Source organism: Carcharhinus amblyrhynchos, chromosome 7 (genome assembly GCF_965287045.1).
Source record: "Carcharhinus amblyrhynchos chromosome 7, sCarAmb.v2.hapA, whole genome shotgun sequence".
Lineage (NCBI taxonomy): Eukaryota > Metazoa > Chordata > Chondrichthyes > Carcharhiniformes > Carcharhinidae > Carcharhinus > Carcharhinus amblyrhynchos.
This window is the reverse complement of record NC_137330.1, coordinates 123,816,585-123,841,909: the sequence shown is the minus strand read 5'-3', so window position 1 is coordinate 123,841,909 and position 25,325 is coordinate 123,816,585. Positions and strand designations below refer to the sequence as shown.

The following is a 25,325-nucleotide window of genomic DNA, read 5'->3' as shown; positions in this document are numbered from 1 at the left end:
GATAGGGTAGAGGTGGAGAGGTTCTTCCCGCTCAGAAAGGACAGCAGGACTAGAGGGCACAGCATCAAGATAACGGGGGGGGGGCAGTTTGGAACAGAGTTGAGGAGGAACTTCTTCAAAGGGTGGTGAATCTCTGGAATTCTCTGCCTGTTGAAGTGGTGGAGGCTACCTCGCTAAATATATTTAAGACGCGGGTAGATAGGTTTTTGGTAGGCAAGGGGATTAAGGGTTATGGGGAGAAAGCGGGAAAGTGGAACTGAGCCACTTCAGATCAGCCATGATCTTATTGAATGGCGGGGCAGGCTCGAAGGGCTAGATGGCCTACTCCTGCTCCTATTTCTTATGTTCTTATGTTAAAGCATTCCAAAGACTCGCAACCCTCAGGAATGAATTTATCCTGATTTCCATCTTAAACAGACGACCCCTTATTTTAAACAATAAGCCCCTAGTTTTTAGATTTTCTCATAAGAAGAAACACCCTCTCTATCCTGCCTTGACCCCTCTACATATACGTTTCATTCATGTTGCCTCTTATACTTCTAAACTGCAGTGAATGTAAGCCTAGCCTGTCCAGCTGCTCTTCATGTGGAGATGCTGGCATTGGACTAGGGTAAACACAGTAAGACGTCTCACAACACTAGGTTAAAGTCCAACAAGTTTATTTGTTAGTAAACCCACTAGCTTTCGGGGTTAAGCTCTGTAAATGCTCTGTTTGTGACCAGAACATTCCACTCACCTGACGAAGGGGCAAACCCCGAAAGCTAGTGGATTTACTATCAAATAAACTTATTGGACTTTAACCTGGTGTTGTGAGACTTTTTACAGCTGCCTTTCATCAGACAACCCAGGTATTAGTCTGGTAGCCCTCTCTGAATTGCTTCCTGTGCACTTACATTGTTAGGATCCTGGACCAGAACCCCAATTACATTAGGAAGCCAGACTAGATCCCAGCCAACAATTTTTCTATTTTGGTATTAATGTGAGGATAGGGTGCTTTGCCCCAGTTAGGGATCTTTTACAGTAAAACAAACATTATTTAATAACACAGTTTTAATATAATTCTAACAAATAAAGATGCTTAACTTATCACTATCATCTTGTAGATGTCAATGCTACATTAAATACAGTTAGCAACCATAAATATACTTGCCATAATGAGTGCAGTCTTGAAGCTTACAGAGAGAAAATGAGTTTCAGAGCAGCTTGTAGAACTCAAGGTCCCAGCCAGATCTGAGAAGTTGGTTTCCTCTTACAGACCTAGCTCCTCCCATTAACCACATAATCACATGACTGTCAATTAGTCTGAGCAAAAATCCCAGGAGAAATCTTCATCTATAAACAAAAATCCATTAGCTCCTTTGTAAGTAAACACTTCATGACTAAAAGTAATTATCCTGCACTTCCAGTATCTGAGCTAAATGTTTACTGGACACCAACTGCCTGTAGCATAATGCTGAATTTTTAATCTTCTACTGAAAAGTTTAAAGTTTTTTAAAAAGATTTTTAAAGTTTGTTTATTAGTGTGACAAGTAGGCTTACATTAACACTGCAATGAAGTTACTGGTGAAAATCACCTAGTCACCACACTCGGTGACGTCTTGGGTACACCGAGGGAGAATTTAGCATGACCAATGCACGTAGCCAGGTCTTTCGGATTGTGGGAGAAAACTGGAGCTCCTGGAGGACATCCATGCAGACGTGGAGAGAATGTGCGGACTCTGCACAGACAGTAATCCAAGCTGGGAATCGAAATCGGGTTCCTGGCATTGTGAGGCAGCAGTGCTAATCACTGTGCCACCTTGCCACACTTGATGCCAATATATTACTCCCTATACCATGATTTTTTATTGTCTGCAAAAACCTTTGATGTGACAAATTACCAAATGCCATCAGTGCATCCACCCATTTATTCACTGCACATGCTACTTCCTCAAAGAACTCCAACAAGTTGGTTAAATATGACTTCCTTTTCACAAAAACCATTAGTCAAAAAAGGAGGCAACCTTGAACTTGTGCTGTGCAAAACTTCTTTAATAAAACTTCTAACATTTTCTTTGTTGCAGATGTTAAGCTAATTAGCTTTAGTTTCACACTTTCTTTTTGCCTTCCTTTTTGACTAATGGAGTTACATTTGCCATCTTCCAATATAATAGCACCTTCACTGAATCTTTTGGAAAATTAAAACCAGTGCATTAACTATCTGATTTGCCATTCCCTCAAGACCCCAGGATAAAGTCCACCAGCACTTGTCAGCCAACCACTGCAACAACTTACTTAGTACAACTTTTCTGGTAATAGCAATTTTCTGGCGTTCCCATGCTTTCCGTTTCCTAACATATAGCTGTTTCTGCAGTGTTACTTCTGTCAGACTCATTTAGGACTCACACTCACTTTGTTAATTCTTTTAAAATTTTTATGTAAAATCTCTTACTATCTTTTTATATTTCAGGATACTTTTCTCTCATACTATTTTTCTCTCCTTGTTAATCTTTTAGTCATCCTAAATTACTCCTTCTAGAGTGCGTCACCTCATACTTTTCAGGGTTAAATTTCATCTGCCACTTATCCTCCCATTTGATTGTCCTGTCCATATCCTCCTGTAACCTCACTGTTAACCACTCGGCCAATCTTTGTGTCATCGGCAAATTTACTGATCCTACTCCCTAATGATGTCCATGAAATCATTGTCATAAAAACCCAGCTGGTTTACTAATGTCCTTTAGGCAAGAAAATCTGTCGCCCTTACCTATGTGTCTGGCCTACACGTGACTCCAGAACCACAGCAATGTAGTTGACACCAAGTCAACATCCAGGTTCCAGAAATGAGCAATAAATGCTGGCCCGGCCAGCCATACCCACATCCCATGAAAGAATTTTTTAAAAAGTGGAATTCCAAAAGAATGTTCAGAAACAAAGAATATCCTGGCTGCCTCCAGTTTAAAACTTTAATAGCTTTTCAGAATGCCACATGAAGGAACTGTTCTCTGGGGCTTTGCCCCACAGCAGAAACACTTGGTTAAATATCCCTTCCCATAAAATATTTTCCCCCTTTGATTTTGGGTTCCATTATCCTAGTACCAGACAGTTCAGGCAAAAGTAAGACAGAGAACAAGGGAAGTCTAGATTAAACTGCATTTATTTCAATGCATGAAGCCTGACGGCCAAATCAGATGAAGTCAGGGCATGGATGGGTACATGGGACTGGAATATAATAGCAATTACTGAAACATGGCTAAGGGAGGGACAGGACTGGCTGCTCAGTGTTCCAGGATACAGATGCGATAGGAAAGATAGAACAGGAGGTAAGAGAGGAGGGGGAGTTGCACTTTTGATTAGGGAAAACACCACAGCAGTACTGAGAGGGGATATACCTGAGGGTTCGGCCACTGAGTCCATACGGGTAGAACTGAGAAATAAGAAAGGGGAAATCACTTTGATAGGGTTGCACTAATTTGGCCCCCAGATAGTCAGTGGGAAATTGAATGTTATGGCATGCCGTGTACACATTCAGGTACTTTTTGGTATCAGTCAGGAACTTTCAAATGTTAATTAGGGGAGTCTGTGGGAAGTCAAAGGGACGTCTGGTAAGTGGGAGGTTTTCAAAATTGTGTTAAGAGGGTAAGGACATTCGTCTTAGAGTGAAGGATGAGGTTGGCAGAAGTAGGGAATCCTGGATTACTCAGGATATTGAGGTCTGGGTCAAGAAGATGAAGGAGTCACATGACATATATAGGCAGCTGGGATAAAGGGAATTCCTTGAAGAGTATAGGGGATGTAAAAGAGTTAAGAAAGAAATCAGGAGGGCAAAAAGGGGACTTGAAATTATTTTGGCAGATAAGGCAAAGGAGAATCCAAAGAGCTTCTACAAATACATAAAGGACAAAAGAGTAACGAGAGAGAATGGCCCCTTAAGGTTCAACAAGGTCATCTATGTGCGGATCCACAAGAGATGGGTGAGATCCTAAATGAATACTTCTCATCAGTATTCACTGTTGAGAAAAGCATGGATGTTAGGGAACTTGGGGAAATAAATAGTGATGTCTTGAGGAGTGTACATATTACAGAGAAGGAGGTGCTGGAAGTCTTAAAGCGCATCAAGGTAGATAAATTACTCGGACCTGATGAAGTGTATCCCAGCACATTGTGGGAAGCTAGGGAGGAAATTGTGCGTCCCCAGGAAGAGATATTTAAATCATTGATAGTCACAAGTGAGGTGCCTGAAGATTGGAGGATGGCAAATGTTGTGCCTTTGTTTAAAAGGGCTGCAGGGAAAAGCCTGGGAACTGCAGGCCAGTGAGCCTCACATCTGTGGTGGGTAAATTGTTGGAACGTATTTCGAGAGACAGGATCTACAGGCATTTAAAGATGTAAGGACTGATTAGGGGCAGTCAACATGGCTTCGTGAGTGGAAAATCATTCTCACAAATTTGATTGAGATTTTTGAAGGGGTAACCAAGAAGGTAGATGAGGCAGTGCAGTTGATGTTGTCTACGTGGACTCTAGCAAGGCCAGCAATGTGAACATAAGAAATAGGAGCAGGAGTAGGCCATCTAGCCCTTCGAGCCTGCCCCGCCATTCAATAAGATCATGGCTGATCTGTCGTGTCTCAGTTCCACATTCCCGCCCTCTCCCCATAACCCTTAATCCCCTCTCTTATCAAAAACCTATCAACCCGCGTCTTAAATATATTTCCCACTTCAACGGGCAGAGAATTCCAGAGATTCACCACCCTTTGAGTGAAGAAGTTCCTCCTCAACTCCGTTCTTGACCGGCCCCCCTTTATCTTGAGGCTGTGCCCTCTAGTCCTACTGTCCTTTCTGAGCGGGAAGAATCTCTCCACCTCTATCTTATCCATCCCATTCATCATCTTATATGTTTCAATGAGATCTCCCCTCATTCTTCTAAACTCTAACGAGTACAAACCTACTTTATTCAGCCCCCTCAACTCCAGTATCAGCCTAGTAAACCTCCTCTGCACTCCCTCCAAGGCCAAAATATCCTTGCGTAAGTGCGGCAACCAAAACTGCACACACTACTCCAGTTGCGGCCACCAGTGCCCTATACAGCTGCAGCAAGTCCTCCCTACTTTTATATTCAATCCCCCTCGCTATGAAGGCCAGCATCCCATTCGCCTTCCTGACCACCTGCTGCACCTGCAGGCTGGGTTTTTGCGACTCATGTACAAGGACCCCGAGGTCCCTCTGCACCGTTGCATGCTGCAGTTTTTCGCCATGTAAGTAATAGTCCTTCCTACCATTATTCGAACCAAAGTGGTCAACTTCAAACTTACCAACATTAAATTCCATTTGCCAGTTCCTGGCCCATTCGCCCAGCCTATCTAGATCCTTCTGCAGACTCTCCACACCCTCCGCACAATTTGCCGTTCCACCAATCCTGGTGTCATCAGCAAATTTCGACACCATACATTCGGTTCCCTCCTCCAGATCATCTATATAAATGGTAAAAAGCTGAGGCCCCAGCACCGACCCCTGGGGCACTCCACTAGTCACCAGCCGCCAATCCGAATAGCACCCATTGACCCCCACTCTCTGCCTCCTACTTGACAACCAATCCTCTATCCACGCTAACACCCTACCCCGAACTCCATGCCCCCTGACCTTCTGTAATAACCTCTTGTGCGGCACCTTATCAAATGCCTTCTGAAAATCAAGAAAGACCACATCCACCGGCTCTCCTCTATCCACCGCCCTAGACACATCCTCATAGAACTCCAATAAATTTGTCAGACACGACTTCCCCTTAACGAAACCGTGCTGTGTCTGCTCTATCAAACAATTCTCCTCAAGATGCCTCGCTATTTTCTCCTTGATCACGGATTCTAACATTTTACCTACAACAGACGTTAAACTAACAGGCGTATAATTCCCTGCCTTTTGCCTGCCACCCTTCTTAAACAACGGTGTAACATTAGCCGTTTTCCAATCTTCCGGCACTTCCCCGGAATCCAGCGACATTTGGAAAATAATCACCAAGGCATCCACTATCACCTCCGCCATTTCTTTCAGAACCCTTGGACGCATTCCATCCGGTCCTGGGGACTTGTCCACAATCAGTCCCTCCAGTCTGTCGAGCACCGCCTTTCTAGTAACAACAATGTCATTCAGGCCCTCCACTCCTACCATCTTTCCATCGCTAACACCTGGCAAATTATTCACGTCCTCTTCCGTGAAGACCGAAACAAAAAAGTTATTTAAGGCCTCAGCCATTTCCCCATCCCCTACCACTAAGTCCCCCCTCTCATCCTCTAAGGGTCCAACATTCACCCTAGCCAGCCTCTTCCTTTTTATATATTTATAAAAACTCTTACTATCCTTTTTTATATGAAGCGCTAGCCCAGCTTCATAGCTTATCCTACCCTTCTTTATCAACTTCTTTGTCATTCTTTGTTGACATTTAAACCTCTTCCAATCCTCTTCTCGCCCACTACTCTTAGCTACTCTAAACGCATCCACTTTTAATTTAACACTTTACCTCCTTCGTTATCCACGGCTAACTATCTCTCCTCCTACGATCCTTTTTAACCATCGGAATAAATTTCTGCTGAGCACCAAGAAAGATGTCCTTAAAGATCCTCCACTGTTCCTCAGCAGACCTACCTTCAAACGCGCTTCCCCAATCAACGTTCGCCAATTCCTCTCGCATCCTACCGTACTCCCCTCTGTTCAAACAAAGGACACATGTCCAGGAACCCACTTTCTCCTCCTCCATCTGCATCAGAAACTCCACCATACAATGATCACTCTTCCCAAGAGGATCCTTCACCACAAGGTCCCTAATTCTACCCCCCTCATTACATGTGCCTCAGGGATCAATGCTGGGTCTATTGTTATTTGTCATTTATGTTAATGGTTTGGATGAGAATATAGGAGACATGGCTAGTAAGTTTGCAGATGTCACCAACATTGGTGGCATAGTTGACAGTGAAGAAGGTCATCTCGGATTGCAACAGGATCTTGATCGATTGGGCCAGTGGGCTGACAAATGGCAGATGGAGTTTAATTTAGATAAATGCGAGGTGATGCATTTTGGTAGATTGAACCAGGGCAGGATTTACTCAGTTAATGGTAGGGCGTTGGAGAGAGTTACAGAACGAAGAGATCTAGGGGTACAGGTTCATAGCTCCTTGAAAGTGGAGTCACAGGCGGACAAAGTGGTGAAGAAGGCATTCAGCATGCTTGGTTTCATTGGTCAGAACATTGAGTACAGGAGTTGGGATGTCTTGTTGAAGTTGTACAAGACATTGGTAAGGCCACACTTGGAATACTGCGAACAGTTACGGTCACCCTATTCTAGAAAGGATATTATAAAAGTAGAAACTGTGCAGAAAAGATTTGCTAGTATGCTACCGGGGCTTGATGATTTGAGTTAAAACGAGAGGCTGGATAGACTGGAACTTTTTTCTCTAGAGTGTAGAAGACCAAGGGATAGAACATAGAACACTACAGCACAAACAGGCCCTTCGGCCCACGAGTTGCGCCGATCACATCAACACCTATCTATAACCCCCAATCCCATAAAACCCCATATACTCATCCAGAAGTCTTTTAAAAGACCCCAGCAAGTTCGCCTCCACCACCACCGACGGCAGCCGATTCCACTCACTCACCACCCTCTGAGTGAAAAACTTACCCCTAACATCACTTCTGTACTTTCCTCCCCGCACCTTAAATCTGTGTCCTCTCGTAGCGACCATTTCAACCCGGGGAAATAGCCTCTGAGAATCCACCCTATCCATTCCTCTCAACGTTTTATAAACCTCTATCAGGTCGCCTCTCAACCTTCGTCTCTCCAGGGAAAAGAGACCCAGCTCCCTCAACCTAACTTCATAAGGCATGCCTCCCAGTCCAGGCAACATCCTTGTAAATCTCCTCTGTACCCTCTCAATAGCTTCTACGTCTTTCCTATAGTGAGGCGACCAGAACTGCGCACAGTACTCCAAATGAGGCCTGACAAGGGTCTTATAAAGTTGCAGCATTACCTCCCGACTCCTAAACTCAATCCCTCGATTAATGAAGGCCAGTACACCATACGCCTTCTTGACCACCTCTTCCACCTGTGAGGCCGATTTAAGAGTCCTGTGGACCCGGACCCCAAGATCCTTCTGCTCTTCAACACTACTAAGACTCTATAAGGATGATCTTATAGAGTTCTATAAAATAATGAGGTGCAGATCAGCTAGATAGTCGATATCTTTTCCCAAAGGTAGGGGAGTCTTAAACTAGAAGACATAGATTTAAGGTGAGAGGGGAAAGATACAAAAGTATTCTTTTCCATACAGAGGATGGTATGTGTCTGGAACAAACTGCTAGAGGTAGTAGTAGAGGCGGATACAATTTTGTCTTTTAAAAAGCATTTAAACAGTTAAATGGATAAGATGGATAGTGAGGGATATGGGCCAATACGGGCAATTGGGACTAGCTTAACGGCATAAAAGGAAAGGGTGGTATGGACAAGTTGGGCCGAAGGGCTTGTTTCCATGCTGTAAACCTCTATGACTCTATGACTTAAACATCTCTTTGTTCTGAAATTCTCCAAATATAAAAATCTTTCATCGTTTTGTTTTACCTGTACTTTTGTGTCAATAAACTTTAATATATCCTGTCTTCTTAGCCTCCTGAGGAAATAGAGGCTTTCTTAACTATAGCATCTGCATGGAGGGACCACGACAGGTTGTTGGTGATCTGGATGCCCAGAAACTTGAAGCTCTTGACCATTTCTGCTTCATCCTTGTTGATGTAGACAGGGGCATGTCTTCCATAACTTCCTGAAGTTGATGACTATCTCCTTCATTTTGCTGACATTGAGGGAGAGATTATTGTCATCGTACTAGTTTATCAGATTCTCTAGCTCTTTCCTGTACGCCGTCTCGCCGTTTGAGATCTGACCCATTATGGTAGTGTCATTAGCAAACTTGAAAACTGAATTGGAGGGGAATTTAGTCACACAATCATGGTTGTATAAGGAGGGGCTGAGGGTACAGCCTTGTGGGGCACTGGTGTTGAGGATGATCGTGGAGGAGGTGTTGTCTATTTTTACTGCTGGAGTCTGTGGGTTAGGAAGTCTAGGATCCACTTGCAGAGGGAGGAACCGAGCCCCTGGCCATGGGGTTTGGCAATGAGTTTTGTCAGACTGATCTGTAGTCACTAAATGGGAATCTGATGTAGGATGTTTTTGTTATCCAGGTGTTCCAGTGTTGAGTAGGGTCAGGGCGATGGCATCTGTTGTGGCGATAGATGAACTGTATTGGATCCAGGCAGTCTTGGAGGCCGGAATTGATTTGTGCCATGACTAACTTTTCAAAACACTTCATAATGTTGGATGTCAGAGCCACCAAGCACTAATCATTAAGACATACTATCTGGGTTTACTTTTTGCTCTCGCCTTTCACTACTGTACCCCCTTCTCTCTCTCTCTCCCACCATCACTCCCCTTCTCTCTGTCCCATGGGCAATCTCTCTCGCCCACTTTCTCTCTTATCCCTCCCTTTCTCACCCCATGTTTTCTCACCCCCAGGTCTCTCTTGCCCCCTTGTCTCTCGCTCCCCCCTTGTCTCTCGCTCCCCCCTTGTCTCTCGCTCCCCCCTTGTCTCTCACTCCCCCCTTGTCTCTCGCTGCCCCCTTGTCTCTGGCTTCCTCCCCCTTGTCTCTGGCTTCCTCCCCCTTGTCTCTGGCTTCCTCCCCCTTGTCTCTGGCTTCCTCCCCCTTGTCTCTGGCTTCCTCCCCCTTGTCTCTGGCTTCCTCCCCCTTGTCTCTGGCTTCCTCCCCCTTGTCTCTGGCTTCCTCCCCCTTGTCTCTCAGCCCATCCTTGTCTCTGGCTTCCTCCCCCTTGTCTCTGGCTTCCTCCCCCTTGTCTCTGGCTTCCTCCCCCTTGTCTCTGGCTTCCTCCCCCTTGTCTCTGGCTTCCTCCCCCTTGTCTCTGGCTTCCTCCCCCTTGTCTCTCGCTCCCCCCTTGTCTCTGGCTTCCTCCCCCTTGTCTCTGGCTTCCTCCCCCTTGTCTCTGGCTTCCTCCCCCTTGTCTCTCAGCCCATCCTTGCCTCTCGCTCCCCCGTTTCCCTCTCGCTCCCCCGTTTCCCTCTCGCTCCCCCGTTTCCCTCTCGCTCCCCCGTTTCCCTCTCGCTCCCCCGTTTCCCTCTCGCTTCCCCGTTTCCCTCTCGCTCCCCCGTTTCCCTCTCGCTCCCCCGTTTCCCTCTCGCTCCCCCGTTTCCCTCTCGCTCCCCCGTTTCCCTCTCGCTCCCCCGTTTCCCTCTCGCTCCCCCGTTTCCCTCTCGCTCATCCTTTACTCTTGCTGTTTCTCACTTGTTCCTTTTCTCACTTGCTCCCCCTTTCTCACTTGCTCCCCCTTTCTCACTTGCTCCCCCTTTCTCATTCCCCTCTCACTCTCTCGCTCCCCCTTTCTCTCTTGTTCCCCCTTTCTTGCTCCCTTTGCTCTCCCTTTCTTTCTTGCTCCCCTTGCCCACTCCCCCCTTCTCACTCACTCCCCCTTTCTCTCTTGCTCCCCCTTTTTTTGCTCCCCTTTTTGTTTGCTCCCCCTTTTCTTGCTCGCCTCCCCATTCTCACTCGCTACACCCGTTCCCGCTTGCTTCCCCTTTCTCTCTCACTCCCTCCTTTCTCACTCTCCCATCTTTTGCCCTTTCACGCTCCCTCCCCTTTTTTGCGCTTGCTCCCCCTTTCTCATTCACTCTGCCTTTCTCTCTCTCACACCCCCCTTTCTCTCTCGCTCTCCCCCTTTCTCTCTCACACCCCCCTTTCTCTCTCGCTCTCCCCCTTTCTCTCTCGCTCTCCCCCTTTCTCTCTCGCTCTCCCCCTTTCTCTCTCGCTCTCCCCCTTTCTCTCTCGCTCTCCCCCTTTCTCTCTCACTCTCCCCCTTTCTCTCTCGCTCTCTCATAAGAACATAAGAACATAAGAAGTAGGAGCACGAGTAGGCCATCTAGCCCTTCGAGACTGCCCCGCCATTCAATAAGATCATGGCTGATCTGTCGCGGCTCAGTTCCACATTCCCGCCCTCTCCCCATAACCCTTAATCCCCTCTCTCATCAAAAACCCATCAACCCGCGTCTTAAAAATATTTAGCGAGGCAGCCTCCACCACTTCAACGGGCAGAGAATTCCAGAGATTCACCACCCTTTGAGTGAAGAAGTTCCTCCTCAACTCCGTTCTAAACCGCCCCCCCTTTATCTTGAGGCTGTGCCCCCTAGTCCTACTGTCTTTTTTGAGCGGGAAGAGTCTCTCCACCTCTATCCTATCCATCCCATTCATCATCTTATACGTCTCAATGAGATCTCCCCTCATTCTTCTAAACTCTAACGAGTACAAGCCTAGTTTATTCAGCCTCTCCTCATAGCTCAACCCCCTCAACTCCAGTATCAGCCTAGTAAACCTCCTCTGCACTCCCTCCAAGGCCAAAATATCTTTGCGCAGGTGCGGCGCCCAAAACTGCACACAGTACTCCAGCTGCGGCCTCACCAATGCCCTATACAGCTGCAGCAAGACCTCCCTACTTTTATATTCAATCCCCCTCGCTATGAAGGCCAGCATCCCATTCGCCTTCCTGACCACCTGCTGCACCTGCAAGCTGGGTTTTTGCGACTCATGCACAAGGACCCCGAGGTCCCTCTGCACCGTCACCTGCTGCAGTTTTTCATCCCGTAAGTAATAGTCCTTCCTACCTTTATTCCTACCAAAGTGGACCACCTCACACTTGCCAACATTAAATTCCGTTTGCCATTTCCTGGCCCATTCACCCAACCTATGTAGATCCTTCTGCAGACTCTCCACACCCTCCGCGCAATTTGCCGTTCCCCCAATCTTGGTGTCATCAGCAAATTTCAACACCCTACACTCGGTTCCCTCCTCCAGATCATCTATATAAATGGTAAAAAGCTGAGGCCCCAGCACCGACCCCTGGGGCACTCCACTAGTCACCATCCGCCAATCCGAATAGCACCCGTTGACCCCCACTCTCTGCCTCCTATTTGACAACCAATCCTCTATCCACGCTAACACCCTACCCCCAACTCCATGTCCCTCGACCTTCTGCAATAACCTCTCGCTCGCCCTTTGTCTCTCGATTCCCCCTTTGTCTCTCGCTTCCCCCTTTGTCTCTCGCTTCCCCCTTTGTCTCTCGCTTCCCCCTTTGTCTCTCGCTTCCCCCTTTGTCTCTCGCTTCCCCCTTTGTCTCTCGCTTCCCCCTTTGTCTCTCGCTTCCCCCTTTGTCTCTCGCTTCCCCCTTTGTCTCTCGCTTCCCCCTTTGTCTCTCGCTTCCCCCTTTGTCTCTCGCTTCCCCCTTTGTCTCTCGCTTCCCCCTTTGTCTCTCGCTTCCCCCTTTTTTACTGCCCTTTTCGCTTGCTCCCTCCCTCTTTTCTCGCTCGCTTCTCCTTTCTCTCTTGCACACCTCTCTCTCTCTCCAGCTCCTTCTTTCTTTTGTTCTCCTCCCTTTCTCTTGTTCCCCCCCTTCTCTCCCTCCCCCTTTCCCTCCTGCGCCCCCTTTCCCTCCTGCGCCCCCTTTCCCTCCCGCGCCCCCCTTTCTCTCTTAAGAACATAAGAAATAGGAGCAGGCGTAGGCCATCTAGCCCTTCGAGCCTGCCCCGCCATTCAATAAGATCATGGCTGATCTGAAGTGGCTCAGTTCCACTTTCCCGCCTTCTCCCCAGAACATAAGAACATAAGAAATAGGAGCAGGAGTAGGCCATCTAGCCCTTCGAGCCTGCCCCGCCATTCAGTAAGATCATGGCTGATCTGTCGCTGCTCAGTTCCACTTTCCCGCCCTCTCCCCATAACCCTTAATCCCCTCTCTTATCAAAAACCCATCAACCCACGTCCTAAAAATATTTAGCGAGGCAGCCTCCACCACTTCAACGGGCAGAGAATTCCAGAGATTCACCACCCTTTGAGTGAAGAAGTTCCTCCTCATCTCCGTTCTAAACCGCCCCCCCTTTATCTTGAGGCTGTGCCCTCTAGTCCTACTGTCCTTTCTGAGCGGGAAGAGCCTCTCCACCTCTATCCTAACCACCCCATTCACCATCTTATATGTCTCAATGAGATCTCCCCTCATTCTTCTAAACTCTAACGAGTACAAGCCTAGTTTATTCAGCCTCTCCTCATAGCTCAACCCCCTCAACTCCGGTATCAGCCTAGTGAACCTCCTCTATACTCCCTCCAAGGCCAAAACATCCTTGCGTAAGTGCGGCGACCAAAACTGCACACAGTACTCCAGCTGCGGCCTCACCAGTGCCCTGTACAGTTGCAGCAAGACCTCCCTACTTTTATATTTAATCCCCCTCGCTATGAAGGCCAGCACCCCATTTGCCTTCCTGACCACCTGCTGCACCTGCAGGCTGGGTTTTTGCGACTCATGCACAAGGACCCTGAGGTCCCTCTGCACCGTCGCCTGCTGCAGCTTTTCGCCATGTAAGTAGTAGTCCTTCCTACCATTATTCCTACCAAAGTGGACAACCTCACACTTGCCAACATTAAATTCCATTTGCCGGTTCCTCGTCCATTCGCCCAGCCTATCTAGATCCCTCTGCAGACTTTCCACACCCTCCGCACAATTTGTCGTTCCACCAATCTTGGTGTCATCAGCAAATTTCAACACCTTACACTTGGTTCCCTCCACCAGATCATCTATATAAATGGTAAATAGCTGAGGCCCCAGCACCGATCCCTGGGGCACTCCACTAGTCACCAACCGCCAATCCGAATAGCACCCACTGACCCCCACTCTCTGCCTCCTATTTGACAGCCAATCCCCTATCCACGCTCACACCCTATCCCCAACTCTATGCTCCCTAACCTTCTGTAAGAACCTCTTGTGCGGCACCTTATCAAACGCCTTCTGAAAATCAAGAAACACCACATCCACCGGTTCTCCTCTATCCACCGCACTAGACACATCCTCATAGAATTCCAATAAATTCGTCAGACACGACTTCCCCTTAACGAAACCGTGCTGCGTCTGCTCTATCAAACAATTCTCCTCAAGATGCCTCTCTATTTTCTCTTTGATTACGGATTCAAGCATTTTTCCTACAACAGATGTTAAACTAACCAGCCTATAATTCCCTGCCTTTTGCCTGCTACCCTTTTTAAACAACGGCGTAACATTAGCCGTTTTCCAATCTTCCGGCACTTCCCCGGAATCCAGCGACGTTTGGAAAATAATCATCAAGGCATCCACTATCACTTCCGCCATTTCTTTCAGAACCCTTGGATGCATTCCATCTGGTCCTGGGGACTTGTCCACAGTCAGTCCCTCTGGTCTGTCTAGCACTGCCTCTCTAGTAACAACAATGTCATTCAGGCCCTCCACTCCTACCATCTTTCCATCGTTAACACCCGGCAAACTATTCGCGTCCTCCGTGAAGACCGAAGCAAAAAAGTTATTCAAGGCCTCAGCCACTTCCTCATCCCCCACCACTAAGTCCCCCCTCTCATCCTCTAAGGGTCCAACGTTCAGCCTAGCCAGCCTCTTCCTTTTTATATATTTATAAAAACTCTTACTATCTTTTTTTACACTTAGCGCTAGCCCAGTTTCATAGTTTATCCTTCCTTTCTTTATCAACTTCATCGTCATTCTTTGTTGACATTTAAACCTCTCCCAATCCTCTTCTCGCCCACTACTCTTAGCCACTCTAAACGCATCAGCTTTTAATTTATTACTCTCCTTTACCTCCTTCGTTATCCACGGCTGATTATCTCTCCTCCTACGATCCTTTTTAACCATCGGAATAAATTTCTGCTGAGCACCAAGAAAGATGTCCTTAAAGATCCTCCACTGTTCCTCAGCAGACCTACCTTCCAATGTGCTCCCCCAATCAACATTCGCCAATTCCTCTCTCATCCTATCGTACTCCCCCTCGTTCAAACAAAGGACACAGGTCCGCGAACCCACTTTCTCGTCCTCCATCTGCATCAGAAATCTCGTTCCCCCCTTTCTCTCTCGTTCCCCCCTTTCTCTCTCGTTCCCCCCTTTCTCTCTCGTTCCCCCCTTTCTCTCTCGTTTCCCCCCTTTCTCTCTCGGTCCCCCCTTTCTCGCTCGGTCCCCCCTTTCTCGCTCGGTCCCCCCTTTCTCGCTCGGTCCCCCCTTTCTCGCTCGGTCCCCCCTTTCTCGCTCGGTCCCCCCTTTCTCGCTCCCCCCTTTCTCGCTCGGTCCCCCCTTTCTCGCTCGTTCCCCCCTTTCTCGCTCGTTCCCCCCTTTCTCGCTCGTTCCCCCCTTTCTCTCTCGGTCCCCCCTTTCTCTCTCGGTCCCCCCTTTCTCACTCCTCCTTTCTCTTGGTCCCCTTTTTTCTCTTGCTCCCCCTTTCTCTCTCCCTCCCCCTTTCTCACTTGTTCCCCACTTTCTCCTGTTCCCCCATTGCTTTCGTTCCTCCTTGCATTCATTCCCCCTTTCTTTCATATGCCGTTTTCTCTCGCTCATCCCCTTTTTCTCACTCTTCTCTTTTTCTTGCCCCCTCCTTTCTCTCGCTCCCCTCTTTCTCTCGCTGCCCTCTTTGTCTCGCTCACCTCTTTTTCTCACTCTCCTTTTTCTCCCACTCTCCCTTTCTCTCATTCCCCCCTTTCGCTCCCCCTTTCTCTCATTTCCCTTCTTTCTCTCGCTCCCCCTTTCTCTTGCTCCCCCTTTCTCTTGCTCCCCCTTTCTCTTGCTCCCCCTTTCTCTTGCTCCCCCTTTCTCTCGCTCCCCCTTTCTCTCGCTCCCCCTTTCTCTCGTGTACCCTCTTTCCCTCACCCCCCCATTTTCTCCCGCCCGCTTTCCCTTTGCCCCCGCTTGCTCCCCCTTTGCCCCCGCTCCCTCCATCTTTTCCCTGTTCCCTTTGCCCCAGTGTCCTTCCCCTTTCCCGCGCTCCCTTCCCCTTTGCCCCCGCTCCCTCTGCCTTTGATTCGCTCCCTCCCCCTTTGTCCCATTCCCTTTCCCTTTGCCTCCGTTCCCTCCCCCTTTGCCTCCGTTCCCTCCCCCTTTGCCTCCGTTCCCTCCCCCTTTGCCTCCGTTCCCTCCCCCTTTGCCTCCGTTCCCTCCCCCTTTGCCCCGGCTCCCTCCCCCTTTGCCCCGGCTCCCTCCCCCTTTGCCCCGGCTCCCTCCCCCTTTGCCCCGGCTCCCTCCCCCTTTGCCCCGGCTCCCTCCCCCTTTGCCCCGGCTCCCTCCCCCTTTGCCCACTCTCCCTCCCCCTTTGCCCACTTTCCCTCCCCCTTTGCCCTCTCGCGCTCCCCCTTTGCCCTCTCGCGCTCCCCCTTTGCCCTCTCGCGCTCCCCCTTTGCCCTCTCGCGCTCCCCCTTTGCCCTCTCGCGCTCCCCCTTTGCCCTCTCGCGCTCCCCCTTTGCCCTCTCGCGCTCCCCCTTTGCCCTCTCGCGCTCCCCCTTTGCCCTCTCGCGCTCCCCCTTTGCCCTCTCGCGCTCCCCCTTTGCCCTCTCGCGCTCCCCCTTTGCCCTCACTTGATCCTTCTTTGCCCTCTCTCGCTTCCCCCCTTTTCACTCCCCCTTTTCTCTCGCTCCCCATTTTCTCGTTCCTCCCCCTTTCTCGCTTGCTCCACCCTTTCTCACTCACTCCGCCCTTTCTCTCTTGCTCCCCGTTTCTCTCTTGCTCCACCCTTTCTCTCTTGCTCCACCCTTTCTCGCTTGCTCCACCCTTTCTCACTCACTCCACCCTTTCTCTCTTGCTCCACCCTTTCTCACTCACTCCACCCTTTCTCGCTTGCTCCACCCTTTCTCGCTTGCTTCCCCTTCTCTCTCACTCCCCACTTTTCTTTTGCTCCCTCTCTCTTTACTGCTCCCCGTTTCTCTCTCTCTCCTTTTTCCTCTCACTTCTCTTTCTCTCTCGCTCCTCCTTTCTCTCTCACCCCCTTCACTCACTCCCCCTTTCTCTGTTTCTCCGCCCCTCCCCCTTTCTCTCTCGCTCCCCCCCTTTCTCTCTCGCTCCCCCTTCTCCTTTGCTCCCCCTTTCTCTCACACTTCCCCTTCTCTCTTGTCCCCCCTTTCTCCCTTGCCCCCCTTTTCTCTCACTGACTCTTTCTCGCTCCACCTTTCTTTTGCTCCCCTTTCTCTCGCTCCTCCTTTTCCTTGCTCCCCTTTCCTCTGTCGCTCCCCCTTTCACATTCCCCCTTTCTCTGTTGCTTCGCCCTTTCTCTCTTGTTCCCCCCTTTTCAGTCCCCCTTTCTCTCTTGCTCCCCTTTTTTGCTCCCATTTTCTCACTTGCTCCCCCTTTTCTCGCTTCCCTCCTTTCTCACTTGCTTCCCCCTCTCTCACTCCCTCCTTTCTCGCTCTCCCCCCTTTTCTCTTGCCCTTTCTTGCTCACTTCCCCTTTTCTTGCCTTCGCCCCCTTTCTCGCTCACTCCCCCTTTCTCGCTCACTCCCCCTTTCTCGCTCACTCCCCCTTTCTCGCTCACTCCCCCTCTCTCTCTTGCTTCCCTTCACTCTCTCGCACTCCCCTTTTTCTCTGTTCCCCCTTTCTCTCTCGCTCCCCCTTTCTGTCTTGTTTCCCCTTTTTTGCTCCCAATTTTTGCTTGCTCTCCCATTTCTTGCCTGCTCCCCCTTTTCTCGCCTGCTCCCCCCTTTTCTCACTTGTTCCTCCTTGCTCTCTCGCTCCCCCCTTTCTCTCTTGCAGCCACCCTCTCTTTGGCTCCTCCTTTCTCTCTTTCTTCTCTGTCTCTTAATCCCCCATCTTCCTCGCTCCCCTTTCTCGCTCCCTCCTTTTCTCTCATTCCACCCTTTCTCTCTGATGCTCTCTTTTTCTCTTGCTACCCCCTTATCTCTTGCTACCCCCTTATCTCTTGCTACCCCCTTATCTCTTGCTACCCCCTTATCTCTTGCTACCCCCTTATCTCTTGCTACCCCCTTATCTCTTGCTACCCCCTTATCTCTTGCTACCCCCTTTTTCTCTTGCTACCCCCTTTTTCTCTTGCTACCCTACCTCCTTTTTCTCTTGCTACCCCTTTCTTTTGCTCCCTCTGTCTGTCTCACTTCCTCCTTTGTCTCTCCTCGCCCTTTCTTTCTTGTCCCTCTTTCTCTCTCCCTCCCCTCTTTCTCTCTTCCTCCCTCTTTCTCTCTCCCTCCCCTTTCTCTCTTCTACCCCTTTCCCTCTTGCTCCACCTTCCTTTCTCATTCCCCCTTTCTCTCTTGTTTCCCCCTTTCTCTCTTGTTTCCCCCTTTCTCTCTTGTTTCCCCCTTTCTCTCTTGTTTCCCCCTTTCTCCCATTCCCCCCATGCTTTTGTTCCTCCTTGCTTTTGTTCCCCCTTTGCTCTCGCTCCTCCCCTTTCTCTCGTTCCTCGCCTTTTCTCACTTCCCCCTTTCTGTCGCTCCCCCCTTTCTGTCGCTCCCCCCTTTCTGTCGCTCCCCCCTTTCTGTCGCTCCCCCCTTTCTGTCGCTCCCCCCTTTCTGTCGCTCCCCCCTTTCTGTCGCTCCCCCCTTTCTGTCGCTCCCCCCTTTCTGTCGCTCCCCCCTTTCTGTCGCTCCCCCCTTTCTGTCGCTCCCCCCTTTCTGTCGCTCCCCCCTTTCTGTCGCTCCCCCCTTTCTGTCGCTCCCCCCTTTCTGTCGCTCCCCCCTTTCTGTCGCTCCCCCCTTTCTGTCGCTCCCCCCTTTCTGTCGCTCCCCCCTTTCTGTCGCTCCCCCCTTTCTGTCGCTCCCCCCTTTCTGTCGCTCCCCCCTTTCTGTCGCTAACCCCCTTTCTGTCGCTAACCCCCTTTCTGTCGCTAACCCCCTTTCTGTCGCTCCCCCCTTTCTGTCGCTAACCCCCTTTCTGTCGCTAACCCCCTTTCTGTCGCTAACCCCCTTTCTGTCGCTAACCCCCTTTCTGTCGCTCCCCCCTTTCTGTCGCTCCCCCCTTTCTGTCGCTCCCCCCTTTCTGTCGCTCCCCCCTTTCTGTCGCTCCCCCCTTTCTGTCGCTCCCCCCTTTCTGTCGCTCCCCCCTTTCTCCCGCTCCCCCCTTTCTCCCGCTCCCCCCTTTCTCCCGCTCCCCCCTTTCTCCCGCTCCCCCCTTTCTCCCGCTCCCCCCTTTCTCCCGCTCCCCCCTTTCTCCCGCTCCCCCCTTTCTCCCGCTCCCCCCTTTCTCCCGCTCCCCCCTTTCTCCCGCTCCCCCCTTTCTCCCGCTCCCCCCTTTCTCCCGCTCCCCCCTTTGCCCTGCCTGCTACCCCTTTGCCCCCGCTCCTTCGCTCTTTGCCCTGGTTCCTCCCCTTTGACCTGTTCCCTTCCTCTTCACCTCAGCGTCCTTCCCTTTGCCCCCACTACCTCCACCTTTGCCCCCGCTCTGTCCCCCTCTCCATCTGCTCTGTCCCCCTTTGCCCTTTATTCCTACCTCTTTGCTCCTCTCCCCTGCCCCCACTCCTTCCAACTTTGCCCCGGCTCCCTCCCACTTTGCCCCTACTCCTCCCCCTTTGCCACCTCTCCCTCTCCCATTGCCCCCTCTTTCCCCCTTTGCCCCATCTCTCACTCCCTTTCCCTCCCCTTTGACCCCTCTCCATCCCCCTTTGACTTCTCCCCTCCCCCTTTGACCCCTCTCCCTCCTCCTATGACCCCTGTCCCTCCCCCTTTGTCGTCCTACCTCTTATCCCCCTCTCCCTCCCCCTTTGTCCTCTCTCCCTCCCCCTTTGTCCTCTCTCCCTCCCCCTTTGTCCTCTCTCCCTCCCCCTTTGTCCTCTCTCCCTCCCCCTTTGTCCTCTCTCCCTGCCCCTTTGCCCATGCTCCCTCCCTTTTTGCCCTCTCTCCCTTCCCCTTTGTCGTCTCTCTCTCCCCCCCTTTGCCCTCTCTCCCCCTTTGCCCCCTCTCTCCCTCCTCCTTTGCCCTCTCGCCCTCTCTCTTGCTCTCTCCCGCCCCCTTTGCCCTCCGTCCCTCTTTGTCCTTTCTCCCTCCCCCTTTGCCCTCTCTCTCGCTCTCCCTTTGCCCTCTCTCTCGCTCTCCCTTTGCCCTCTCTCTCGCTCCCCCTTTGCCCTCTCTCTCGCTCCCCCTTTGCCCTCTCTCTCGCTCCCCCTTTGCCCTTTCTCGCTCCCCCTTTGCCCTTTCTCGCTCCCCCTTTGCCCTTTCTCGCTCCCCCTTTGCCCTTTCTCGCTCCCCCTTTGCCCTTTCTCGCTCCCCCTTTGCCCTTTCTCGCTCCCCCTTTGCCCTTTCTCGCTCCCCCTTTGCCCTTTCTCGCTCCCCCTTTGCCCTTTCTCGCTCCCCCTTTGCCCTTTCTCGCTCCCCCTTTGCCCTTTCTCGCTCCCCCTTTGCCCTTTCTCGCTCCCCCTTTGCCCTTTCTCGCTCCCCCCTTCGCCCTTTCTCGCTCCCCCCTTTGCCCTCTCTCACTCCCTCTTTGCTCTCTCTCGCTCTCCCTTTGCTGCTTTTGTTTCCCCTTTGCCCTCTCTCATTCCCCCTTTGCCCTCTTGCTTCTCTTTTGCCTCCTCTCAGTCTGCCTTTGCCTTCTCTCGTTCTTTCTTTGCCCTCTCTCGCTCTGCCTGCTTTGCTCTTCCTTCATCCTCTCTCATCCCCCTTCTCTCTATCATGCTGTTTATCTCCATCCTTTGCCTCCCTTCTCTCTGTCTCGCCCTTTCTCCTTGCTTTCTCTGTTTCTCTGACCCTCACTCCTCTTCTCTGTCTCTACCCCTCGCTCCCCTTCTCTCTCTCTCTACCCTCGCTCCCTTTCTCTCTGCCTTGCTCTTGCTCCTTTCTCTCTCTCTTCGCTCCCCTTCTCTCTCTCTTGCTCTCACTCACCTCTCTCTCGCCCTCACTCTCTCTCTCTCTCTCTCACACTTTCTGGCCCTCACTCCTCTCTCTCTTTTGCCCTCAAGCTCCTTTTCTCCCTTTCTCTTTTGCCCTCACTCCTCTCTCTCTGTTGCCCTCACTCTCCTTTTCTCTCTCTCGCCTTTGTGCCAGTTTTCTCTCTCTCTCTATATACCGCTGGTCCTCTTCTCTCTCTCTCTATATACCCCTCGCTCCCCTTCTGTTTCTCTCTATACCACTCACTCCCCTTCTCTACCCCTTGCTCCCCTCCTCTCCTCTCTCACCCTCACTCCCTTTTTCTCTTTTCTTGCCCTCACCCCCTTTTCTCTTTCTTGCCCTCACCCCCTTTTCTCTTTCTTGCCCTCACCCCCTTTTCTCTTTCTTGCCCTCACTTCCCTTCTCTCTCTCTTGCCCTTGCTGTCTTTCTCTCTATCTCTTGCCCTCACATCCCTGCTCTCTCCCTCGCTCCCCTTCTTTCTCTTTCTATCACTCCCTTCTCTTTCTCTCTCTCTTGCTCCCCTTCTCTCCCTCTTGTCCTTGCTTCTCTTTTTTTCTCTCTCTTGCCTACACTCCCCTTCTCTCTCTACCCTTCACTCCTCTCTCACTTGTTCTTGCTCCCCTTTTCTCTCTCTCTCACTTGTTCTCGCTCCCCTTTTCTCTCTTGCCCTTGCTCCCCTTCTCTCTCTTTCTCTCTCTGCCTTCACTCCCCTTTTCTCTTTCTCTCTCTCACTTGTTCTTGCTCCCCTTTTCTCTCTCTTGTCCTTGCTGCCCTTCTCTCTCTTTCTCTCTCTGCCCTCACTCCCCTTTTCTCTCTTTTTTGCCCTTGCTCCCCTTTGCTCTCTCTTGCCTTCGCTCCCCTTCTCTCTCAATTCCCTCACTCCTCTGTTGCCCTCACTTTTTTCTCTTACCTTCGTTCCCCTTTAATATCTCTCTGTCAATCCCCTTCTCTCTCTCTCTCTCTCTTGATCTGTCTATGTCGATCCCTTTCTATCTCTTGATCCCTTTGTCTCTCTAGATCCCTGTCTCTCTCTTTCAAATCCCCTTCTCTTTCTCAATCCCCTTTTCTCAATTCCATTCTTTTTCTCAATCCTCCTTGTTTTCTCAATCCTCTTCTCTCTCAATCCTCCTCTCTTTCTCTCTCTCAATCCTCCTCTCTCAATCCTCCTCCTTTCTGTCAATCCTCCTCTTCTCTCAATCCCCCCTCTATCAGTCTCCTCCCCCCTCCCCCAACTCTTTCGCCTCCCTCCGCTAGTGCTTCCTCCTTGCTTTCCTGCCTGCTGCTCTCACTATATTTTACCTCTTGGTTTACGTACTGCTGTTGGGGAGGTCTTGGTGATGTTTACACAGCAACATTGTTGTATTTTTCCTTTAGAATGGAAGAGGCTGGTGCTGAGACGTTAGTCGACTGTCTGCGTATCCAACAATGGAGGGATTAACAATTTTCTGAATAAATTTCTTATGGAATTTTTCTTTTATTAACAATTTAATATTATACAATACAATGAAACAGTATTCCAAGTTAATTTTTACTGGAAGTATTTTGCTCATAAAGATAACCTTTCGGGAGCCATGTTTTGGAGCTGGACCATGTGGAGAATTCAGTTGCTGTGAGTCTTAAACCTTTTGTTGATATGGTAACTGAAACTGTCTACATTTTGCTAAAATGTTTGTAGAAATTTGAGATCCTGTGAGAGCAAATGTTGTGTTTTGATGCAGTGTCTATTTTTAGCTTGCTTCAGCGAGAATTGGAAATTCTCATCTTTCATAGAATATGAATTGCTACTGCAGTCCTCACAATGCTCCCAATTTCATCAGTGCAAATAATAAATTTAATCTGCTGCAGTCTAATGTGTTACAAAGTGGCCATTATCTTTTGTATATCTGTACTGGCATGTCAGATTCATTTGCACCAACAGAATTTTAGCATCTGTAGCATGAAGATGTGCAGATGTACATAATGCATCAAACTCATTCTACTGCTTGAACAAGTGGACGTGTAAACAGGAAGGATGCCATGCATTTGCTGCAGAAGCAGAGCTGTGGGGAGTGCTGTTAGTAAAATTGCAGTTGATTGATTCTTGGCATTGATGTATAAATGATATTGATACATTTTGAGATCTGCATGTTTTGTCAATTTAGGGAATTCCATTTAGGATGGTCCTGTGACTTGCAATGAATGTGTGATAGGGGAAGGTGTTAATTTATGTCTGTGATTCCCAAACTGATGCGTTGTTGATCGAAGTGAAGGTGTTAAGGTAAAATGCTTCCTCCTGAGGGAGTAAAAATGTGGAAGATGCTTTCTCTGTGTCAGAAGCTTGTATCATTCAGAGCTGCTGGTGGTTAATTGCACCAAAAAAAAACAAGATGACTTCGTCTCTGCTGGGCACTCACCTGCATGGAGTTAGGGGTGTGAGGGGAGTAGGGAGTTCTGTGTTTCTGAGTATGCAACTTATAATCTTAATGCATCAAAGCAAAATAATTAATAGAATGCTGATCATAGATCATTTTAAATCTTACACAGTTCTAACAGTTATGGAGTTTTGCAGCCATGATGTATGAAATTTAATTATTCATTTTGGTTTTCTTCACAAAGGTGATTTTTATTTTATGGACATAATGGTAAAATCTGAATAATCTCAGAATAAAAAAAAAGCATGATTGAGCTTCTGGTTTCCCAATTTTTAGTTTATCTGAAAATAATTGTATGCAAATGAGAATTCAGTTCTTTATTGCATGGACAGAATTGTAATTCACTTTTTAATAGACTATAACCAAGTCAATCTTTTATTAAAATTTTAACTTTGTATTGTTTTTCTTTTCTATGCTGGAGGATTTCAAAACCTTGGCTGGTGTCAGTGTGCCTTCCATAACATTTTTATGGTACTTTCTTCTAACATAAGCATTTTGGATTGTGCATTCCAAAGACAACCCTATATTCAGTAGCTTCCTGCTTTGTAGGTAGTATTCTGACCTCTGATCACTCTCCTGTCTTTTTGGAGCTTTTATTTAAGGGCCCCTACCTTTTTAGCTCCTGGAGATTTGTTGCATCTCTGCTCAGGGATCATAACATTATCTTATATTTTAAGGCTGAATTAGATCCTTTCTGCTAAGTCAATTCTCTGAGGTCTAAGTCCATCATTCCTGTGGGAAACCTGTAAGGTTTTCGCTGAGGGCCTGGTCATCTCATATGGTCCAATAAGAAGCATGAATTGCTGGAATAACAGCGCCAGCTGGAAGTCAAATTGGCTGAATCAGAGAGGGAGTATGGCAAGAATCCTAATCACTTGATGCTGAAAGAAATTAATGCAATCCATACGGCACTGGACTCTTTGTTAACTCAGCGTGCTGAGAGGATTTAACGTTTGCCAAACAAAAACTGTATGAATTTGGAAACAAACCAAGTAGATACCTGGTTTTCTTTATTAGGAAGAAAGCAGACTCTAGGGCGATTCTCTGTGCTAGACTGAAAGAGTAATAGGATGATTAAGACAGAGGCTATTAATAAGACATTTAAAGACTTTTATACCAATCTTTACAAAATGGACCAGTTTGGGATACTTCTCTTGCCTCAAACTACCAATCATTTCTAATGATCTAAGGTCGACCCTGAAAGCTCCTGATTCTAAGGGGATAGTGGATGTTGCACTGAGGGAGCTTTAATCTGGCAAGGCTCTGGGGCCTGATGGTTTTGAATGTGAATTTTATGAAGAATTTAAAGACTTGCTAATAAATCCTTGAATTGGTATGTATAACCATTCATTTGAGGCAAGTTGAATGGACACCTTCTTAATTTTGAAGGCAAGCAAGAATCCTGAACAATATGCATAGAAACAAGGAGCACAAGGAGGCCATTTGGCCCTTTGAGCCTGCTCCGCTATTCATTATAATCATGGCTGACCCAACTCAATAGCCTGATTTCACTTTTGCCCTATATCCTTTGATTCTTTTTATCCCAAGAGCTATATCTAACCTCATGAAAACATGCAATGTTTTGGCTTCAACTGCTCTCTGTGGCAGTGAATTCCACAGGCTTACCACTTGCTAGTTGAAGAAATTCCTCCATCTCAGTCCTAAAAGTTTTACCTGTTATCCTTACACTGTGGTCTCTGGTTCTGGACACCCTCACCATCCTTCTTGTCTAGAATCATAGGAATTGCAGAATCCCTGCAGTGTAGGAGAAGGCCATTCAGCCCATCGGGTCTGCACCATCATCAATCCCACTCAGGCCCTATCCCCAGAGAATGTGCAAACTCCACACAGACAGTCACTGAAGGCTGGAATTGAACCCAAATCTCCGGTGCTGTGTGGCAGCAATGCTAATCACTGTGCTCTCGTGCCAGCTGCCCGTTAGTATTAGCAGTCAGTTAGCATCCAAGATTCTATAGACTCTGGAACAGTTCCTCCAGGTTGGAGAAATATAGAAACTAGAAGCAGGAGTAGGCCAATCGGCCCTTTGAGTCTGCTCTGCCACTCATTATGATCATGGCTGATCATCAAATTCAATATCTTGAGCTCCCTCTTCATCCCCATATCCCTTGATCCCTTTAAGCTTTTAGAACTATACCTAAATTCTATTGAAATCAGGTAATGTTTTGGCCTCACTTACATTCTGTGGTAGTGAATTCCACA

At 48.9% G+C, this 25,325-nt stretch overlaps 1 protein-coding gene across 3 annotated transcripts in view; it reads left to right on the top strand.

The window, feature by feature from the left end:
• enah (ENAH actin regulator) overlaps window positions 1–25,325 on the top strand; it is a 561,715-nt gene that overhangs the window by 73,390 nt on the left and 463,000 nt on the right. Inside the window, exon 1 of one of the 3 annotated variants that reach the window (XM_080193083.1) lies at window positions 22,089–22,303. The exons of 1 other annotated variant lie outside the window; for it this stretch is intronic. In XM_080193083.1, the coding sequence (XP_080049209.1) occupies window positions 22,266–22,303 (38 nt within the window). In that variant the 5' untranslated portion in view covers window positions 22,089–22,265. Of the gene's footprint in view, window positions 1–22,088; window positions 22,304–25,325 lie in introns of those variants that run through there. One more of the 3 variants, XM_080193085.1, reaches the window with a different exon arrangement.